Genomic DNA, 7,744 nt, shown 5'->3' on the forward strand with positions numbered 1-7,744 from the left:
AAAAAAAAAAAGAAAGCAGAGCCTCTGTTGGGCACAGTAACTCAGCCTATAATCCCAACATTCTGGGAGGCCGAGGTGAGTGGCAAATGAATTGCCTGCACCTGCAGCTTTGAGACCAGCCCAGGCAACTTGGCAAGACCTCATCTCTATAATAAATTTTTTAAAAAAGAAAGAAAGCAGAGCCTCCAGTCCCTGTAGCCACTTCACCAAAGTTCTGTGGAGCAAACCCAAGCCTCCCTGCCAAGCCCTGCCTCCAGTGAAGATGCTTGTGCAAAATACAGGTGTGGGGGCATTTAGGCCATCACTAAGTTTTGTGATGGTTGTTTTGCAGCAACAGATAACAGTTACTTCTATACAATATAGAGCGGCTGATCAAAAAAGGCTTCAGACATTCCCTAGCCTGATATCATAAATCAGTGGTTTCTGACAAGCATAATTGTCAGCACTGAAGAATTCATTCATACACGTTTTTCACAACTCAGTCGAATCACAATCTTTCTAACACGTTCACACCATATTATGTCACTCAATACTATGCCACAGAGTGAAAAAGAAGGCATCTGACTTTCTTGCCAAGAAATTTTAAAAGGAAAAAAAAATGAGAAAGCTACAAAGTACAAAAATCTCACAGGTCATCAAATAATAAAAACTAAGGGCAGCTGTCAAGCCACCCTCTTATACACACCACAAGTTTCAGCCCTGCTCCCTCCTTACCTCCAGCCTCTCTGGTGGGGTCTCATTCTGCAGGATTCTCAAGGCTTTTGCAGCAGCGTCATGTTTCGCGGCCTGTCTAGTCTTTCCTTTCCCGTTAAATTGCTGTCCTCCCACAGAAAGTTCAACTTGATAAAGCAAAGGTGGAACTGGAAATGGATAAAAGTACCTAAAAACAAAAGGGGGTTTAGTCTCAGGTTGATAAGTAACCCATACATTCTCTGGCAAATTCAAATAATTCCTTCATTATGGTCCTAATCACATTAGTGTCTGCTTGCTAATAATGACTCATCAATATACCCAGAATTTTGTTAAAGTTTAAATTGAATTAGAATTGCTACACAGTATAAGCAAATAGTGTTCAGCAATCCAAACTTAGGCTTCACAAAACACAATGGCCTATAAATTACGGGTTCAATTTATTGTGCTAGTCTATATTAACAAGGTCTAAAATGGATCAGGCTTTGGCTGAAACAGAAACTTGATTTGCTCTACCTTCTCAAACCTTCGCCTTGCACTAGAGTGTCTCCCAGAGGAGGCTGGGAACCTTACAGCAGAACTCTTTAAGAAGGGAACCGAGCCAGGCTTGGTGGCTCAGCCTGTAATCCCGCGCCTTTGGGAGGCTGAGGTGAGTGGATTGCCTGAGCCCCGGAGTTCGAGACCTGCCTGGGCAGGCAAGACCTCATCTCTACAATAAACCAAAAAATTAGCCGGGCGTGGTAGCGCTCGCCTGTAGTTCCAGCTACTTGGAAGGCTGAGGCGAAAGGATCACCAGAGCCCAGCAGGTCAAGGCTGCGGTGGCCAGGAGCGGCCATTGCACTCCAGTCTGGGCGACAGAGTGAGACTCCAACTCAAAAAAAAAAAAAGGGAACCAGAGGCCGGGCTCAGTGGCTCAGCCACTAATTCCAGCACTTTGGGAGGCTGAGAAGAGTGGACTGCCTGAGTCTAGGGGATTTGGCAGCCTGGGCAATTTGGCAAGACCTCGTCTCTACAATAAATCAAAAAAAATTTATCCGAGCATGGTGGCGCATACTTGTAGTTCCAGCAACTTGGAAGGCTGAGGCGGAAGGATCGCCTGAGTCCAGCAGGTCCAGGTTGCAGTGGCTGTGAGCCAGTCTGGGCGGCAGAGTGAGATTCCAACTCAAAAAAGAAAGAAAGGGGGAAAAAAAAGGAAAGAAGGGATCCTCATTTCTAGAAATCCCCATAACTTCTAGCCTAGCAGAGCCATGTTTCTTACTTTTTTTACACTTCAGAGCACGTGTTTTTGAAATGGTTTCAGCTCCCAAGGAGGGCAAGGAAATGAAGCATTCCATTTGGATCATCTATCTATGCACTAATATCTTATTACCACCACCAGGTGGTTTTCAACACATGGCATTTACAAGTTTCAATTAATATTTTACTCCACCAAGACTATTTACAAAGCACACAAGTTCAAAAGTCAAAAAGCAACCAATAAACAGTAATCAAGAAATCTACAAATGCTGAGAATCATGTTGTTGAAGAAATCACATTCAAATATGATTCAGCTACACAAAGCAGTTACAAGGGTGATCTTTAACCAGACTGCTTGGGGGCACAAGCCACATATCTAGTCAGAAACGATCACGACACAATTCCAAAGGCACAAGCACAATTAAGACCGACTTCAACACCTGGCAGGCCAAAAGATGATCAACTCATTACTTGCGCCACAATCTATATATATTACTCTGTGTAAAAGATCAGATATATTTTTACCTGTATTTTACAAAAAAGAATCAACTCACACATACCTCGGGGGGTAAGCACCTCCTCTCATGTTGTAATTGTAGGTGGACTGCATCCGAGAGTAAGGATCAACAGGCTTATACATTGGTTTTTTTCCAAGTTTCATGCACAGCGCATTTAGTTCTACAGTAGGGGTTACACTTTCTGAAACAAAAAAGCAACAAAAAGATTTGGGTTTTTTTTTCTGATATGGAAATGATGACCAGTAAAATAAAAAAGCACACTTTCTGCTAGCTGGATTTATGATGCATTACATAAAAGGCCCTGAGCACTTCTAGGAATCAGATCAGGGAATTCAAGAATCTCCTGTGATTCCTCGATACTAATACACAGTCAACAGCACAAAATCTACTAGAAGGGCTATTTAGAGGGAGAAACAATTTAACCTGAGATATTATCAGTTAAAGCCATATAGTACAGGTGTCAGAAGTAAATCTCAGCTGGGAGCGGTGGCTCATGCCTATAATTCCAACATTTTGGTAGGAGAAGATGAGAGCACTGCCTGAGTCCAGGAGTTTGAGACCAGCCTGGGCAACTTGGCAAGACCTTATATCTACAGTAAATAAAAAAATTAGCTGGGCATGGTGGCACACGCCTGCCGTTCCAGCTACTTGGAAGACTGAGGCAGAAGGATCACCTGAGTCCAGCAGATCGAGGCTGCAGTGGCCGTGAGCTTGCCACTGCACTCCAGCCTGGGTGGCAGAGTGAGATTCCAATTCAGAAAAAAAAAAAAAGAATCAAGTCCCAATACACATCAAATTTCATGATTATAAAATCCCATATGACTGCCCAAGATGTTTGATAGTTTAAGAATATTTAACCAATATAACTTTGGTTGTATTGGTTAACTGGCTTACATTCAGAAGTATGTTTGTATACACCATTTATTGAACGATGAATGCATTTATTATGTACTAACTGGATGCAAAGCATTGTGCTAAGCTTGAGGGACACAACCCTACCCCAAAGATCACAAAACACAATCTGAGAATGTATGCTACAAGTAAAGATAAGATCACTGAGGAGGTGGCCAGCAAACTCGATGTGAAAAGGTCAGATGAGGCCCACGAAATAACCAGATATTCCCACTCTTGACATTTATAGTGGGATCTGACCTGTGGTGACAACTGTTAGGAAAAAGACTTCCATTTTCAAATACAACAGGATATCTCAGAATTAATCAACTTCAGGAAATACACACTATTCATTTTCCAGCTTTTTTCCTCTCTGTTTATTCATTTCATAAATCTTTACAAACTATTTAAAAAGAAAACCAGTCTGGAAAGATTGGTGTCAGCACACAATCACATTTAAAACAACACTTTCATGTCAACCACAGAACAACATTAGCAATGGTAAAACCCAATTTAAAAGCACACAAAAATCCACTTTATTTTTTTTTAATTATTATTTTTACTTTAAAGATGAGGGGTACAATTCAGGGTTAGAAAAATCCACTTTAAAATGCATCTTTACAGGCCAGGCATGGTGGCTCAAGCCTGGAATCTCAACACTTTGGAAGGCAGAGTTGAGAGGATTGCCAGAGCTCAGAGGTTCGTGACCAGCTTGGACAACTTGGTGAGACCTCATTTCTACAATAAATCAAAAAAAATGTGTATATATATATAAAAGCAGGGCATGGTAGCACACGCCTGTAGTTCCAGCTACTTGGAAGGCTAAGCGAAAGGATTGCCTGAGCCCAGCAGGTCAAGGCTGTGGTGGCCATGAACGTGCCAATGCACTCCAGCCTGGGCAACAGAGAGAGACTCTAACTCAAAAAAAAAAAAAAATAGCATCTTTACGATATATGAGAAATAAAAATGACTCGCCTCTGTACTATAATTGGTTTGGCTAAATTTAGTGCATGAATCAAACGTATAAGCCTATCTTTGAGGTTTGCACAGAGGGCTCCATGAGTTACTAATCTCTCTTCCTCACATTAGAATTCTATTTTTTACATGATTCACATAGTTGCATTTTAAGAGCAGCTCTGACCCACAGAATCTGTCTGCAGTAGAGAACAAATATCAAGAAAGTACACCATGAAGAAACCAAAAGCAACAAGAAAGGTGTGAGCAGGATCCTCTTGGCTCGTTCCTGCGCCCCGGAGCCTGGACCAATGCCACACGTGCCTGAGAGACTCTCTCAGGCAGCCACTCCTCACACCCGTCAGGTCAGTGTCCTACCCCAACTCCACCTCTTGGTCAGTGTTCTCCTCACTTGGGCCCTAGTTTGAAGAAATATTATCTATTGGTTTGTATTTAAGTAGCAAATACTTACATTTTCTCTTTTTTTTTTTTTTAGTTGGAGTCTCACTCGGTCGCCTAGACTGGAGTGCAGTGGCCGCTCTCGGCCACCGCAGCCTCGCCTGCTGGGCTCCAGTGATCCTTCCGCCTCAGCCTTCCAAGTAGCTGGAACTACAGGCGTGCGCTACCACGCCCGGTTGATTTTTTGATTTATTGTAGAGATGAGGTCTCGCTGCCCAGGCAGGTCTCGAACCCGCGGGCTCAGGCAATCCACTTATCTCAGCCTCCCAAAGGCGTGGGATTACAGGCTGAGCCACCAAGTCCGGCTTTTCTCATTTTTTTTTAAAGATCAGGAGATGTATAACTGCCAGTTAGCATTTCTCACCAACAAATTATAATCAATATTACCACACTCCAGCTAAAACCATGTTCTTGACAGTCTGCATATCCCTGTCAAGGGTATCAAGTGTATTTTCCTTAAGCTTTCTAAGATCTCAGAAACTATCTAACACCTCACCCTTCCTATGACCTCCTTTCCAGAGTCAGGAGCTGAGGGTCTGTAAACTGGAAAGCACTGCTTTAGAGTGAGTTTAAGGAGTCCTAAAAGACAAGCATTCGCCATTGGCAGTATGAAATCTGTGTTTTCAAAATCAGCAAGTTCATCAAGAAAGCATTAATATACACACTACATGGATACCTCTAGACACACTTTTGAAAGGAACCTGTCTTGGCCCATGCTTAATACCTGGATTCCTTCCTTCACTACAAAAAGGGCAGGCTGCCGGGCTCAGTGGCTCAGCCTATAATTCTGCGCCTTTGGGAGGCTGAGGTGAGTGGATTGCCAAGCCCACGGGTTCGAGACCCGCCTGGGCAACTTGGTGAGACCTCATCTCTACAATAAATCAAAATGAGCTGGGCGTGGTAGTGCACGCCTGTATTTCCAGCTACTTGGAAGGCTGAAGCGGAAGGATCACCGGAGCCTAGCAGGTCGAGGCTGCGGTGGCCGGGAGCGGACACTGCACTCCAGTCTGGGTGACAGAGTGAGTCTCCAACTCAAAAAAAAAAAAAAAAGGGTAGGCTACAGGTTTAGGAACTTTTGCTTCTCCCAAAACTCTGGCAACAGTTAGGCTTTTAAAATATCAGTTCATTTTGCTTCCCAGTGTTGACCTCCAGGGGTTAGCTGTACTGTAAATACCTACAAATGAAAAGTGTGAGCTCTCAATTCACGAAACCTGATGGTGACTATAATATGTCACTTGGATCTTGAACACTTTTTTATCATCATGGTTTAAGAGGCCTGGTTATTATCTTGGTTATTTATCCTGTCATCCCCGTTCTTTGTTGTTTCTATAAACAAAAAAAGATTGTGTGTGTATGTGGATGTGTCGATTGACAAGCATTAAAAATTGTCTTCCAATTACGTCTCATGAGAGACTGTGCCAACTTTAGTCACAAAGTAGTATCTCACGCAAATTAAGACAATGTTTGTTTTAATGCTGTAATAAGTTTATGAGCTCCTGTCTGAAAACACAACCGTCTTAGGACAAACACTAGAGCCCATTTGGGAAGGTCAGCCAGGTTCTGAAGCCCTGCCTTTCACTTTCCTAGGAGCTGGAGGTAGCACACTGGAGAGGTAGTGTACTACACAGACACTGCCTCCAATTTCCGAAGTATCAGATCCACAGCAAGCAGAGATCTCAAAATGTTTCTGAACTCAACTCTAAGGAGGTATCCAAACAGCTTCCTGTTTCCTTTGTAAGTTTAAAGGTAACCCAAATATACTTCTCCATTCTCAAAATTAGATTATGGTAAACTCACCACTATTAAGTTAATACAGAGTTCAAAACCCTATGATCCATCACTGCACAGTGATTCTTTGAGCACCTGGGAAGCTTGGTCAAGCACAGCAGCCCAAGTCCCACCCCCAGGTACTTTGAAGAGCAGAGGAGAATCCCAGCAAGTGTATTTTTAATAAGCTCCCAAAGTGATTTGCATGCACCCAAAGGCTTGAGATTCACTACTCTGGAGTTTAGCAATTCAACTGGAACTTTTATTTTTCTGATTGTCTTTATCAGTGAATATCACTTTATTCCAGTTACAAATAATTTACATGAGAAACATTGGTTTGGATATGTCTATCATTTAAATTTGGTGCCTAAGGGGTTGGGGGGTGACTTGCCTTCACAGCTGATTTTTCTTGTCAGTCTTTAGTGTCAGGATTTCCTTAGTGCACAGCTTCCACTAAGGGGGAAATTTAAAGAATCCTTCATCTCCTTTGAAACACCAGGGATCTCCTGTTTTGTTCTCCAGTTCATAAGGCTACTCATTTAAGTACCAGAAGCATGAACCCAAAACCCTGGTAGGTGGGAAGCCAAATAGCAGAGGCCCGCAATGTAGTCATTTTGGTGATTGTTTCATGCAAAGATGCTGGAGGGGGAAAAATGCTACCAAAACAAAAAAAAGTGATTCTCATCAACAGTCTGGCCTTTCTCTAGGCCTTCTCCATCAGGGGTTGTTTGCCACTCTGGTGCATTCCCTTGGTCGCAAGGTCAGAATCTCGGTGTTGACAGAATTAAAAGCAGATCACACCTCTTGATTTTTAAAATTGCCCCCAGTCACCCAAGAGGCAACAACTTCTCTTTGAACAATTTATAGGTTTAAAAAAAAAAAGAATTCGGTTACAGATGAACATACAGCCACACTACTTAAAGTATTCAAAGTTCAAGTGAGAAAGTACATGACAAAATACAATAAAAACAGTTAATAAAGGGAATCTCGAAATTAAGGTCTGCAAAAAAACTAAAAATTCTGTAAAGGAAACAACAATTACAGAAAAGGACTAACTGCCTTCCAACTATAAAGAAACATCTCAGATAGAATTATGCAGCCAGGCTCGGTGGCTCAGCCTGTAATCCCACGCCTTTGGGAGGCTGAGGTGAGTGGATTGCCTAAGCCCGCGGGCTCGAGATCCGCCTGGGCAACTTGGTGAAACCTCATCTCTACAATAAATCAAAAAA

The 7,744-nt window shown here is 42.5% G+C and overlaps 1 protein-coding gene across 6 annotated transcripts in view; it reads right to left on the reverse strand.

The window, feature by feature from the left end:
* The window catches only part of STAU1 (staufen double-stranded RNA binding protein 1), a 60,719-nt gene that overhangs the window by 37,555 nt on the left and 15,420 nt on the right, over nucleotides 1-7,744 (reverse strand). For 4 of the 6 annotated variants that reach the window (XM_021714390.1, XM_021714391.1, XM_021714389.1 and 1 more), the window contains 2 exons: nucleotides 2,487-2,625; nucleotides 715-880 (listed from right to left, as the gene is read on the reverse strand). In XM_021714390.1, the coding sequence (XP_021570065.1) occupies nucleotides 715-880; nucleotides 2,487-2,625 (305 nt within the window). Of the gene's footprint in view, nucleotides 1-714; nucleotides 881-2,486; nucleotides 2,626-7,212; nucleotides 7,217-7,744 lie in introns of all 6 variants that reach the window. The other 2 variants (XM_021714394.1, XM_021714393.1) reach the window with 1 other exon arrangement.

The sequence above is a fragment of the Carlito syrichta genome, unplaced genomic scaffold, assembly GCF_000164805.1.
Source record: "Carlito syrichta isolate Samal-C Ts95f unplaced genomic scaffold, Tarsius_syrichta-2.0.1 Scaffold305642, whole genome shotgun sequence".
Taxonomy (NCBI): Eukaryota; Metazoa; Chordata; class Mammalia; order Primates; family Tarsiidae; genus Carlito; species Carlito syrichta.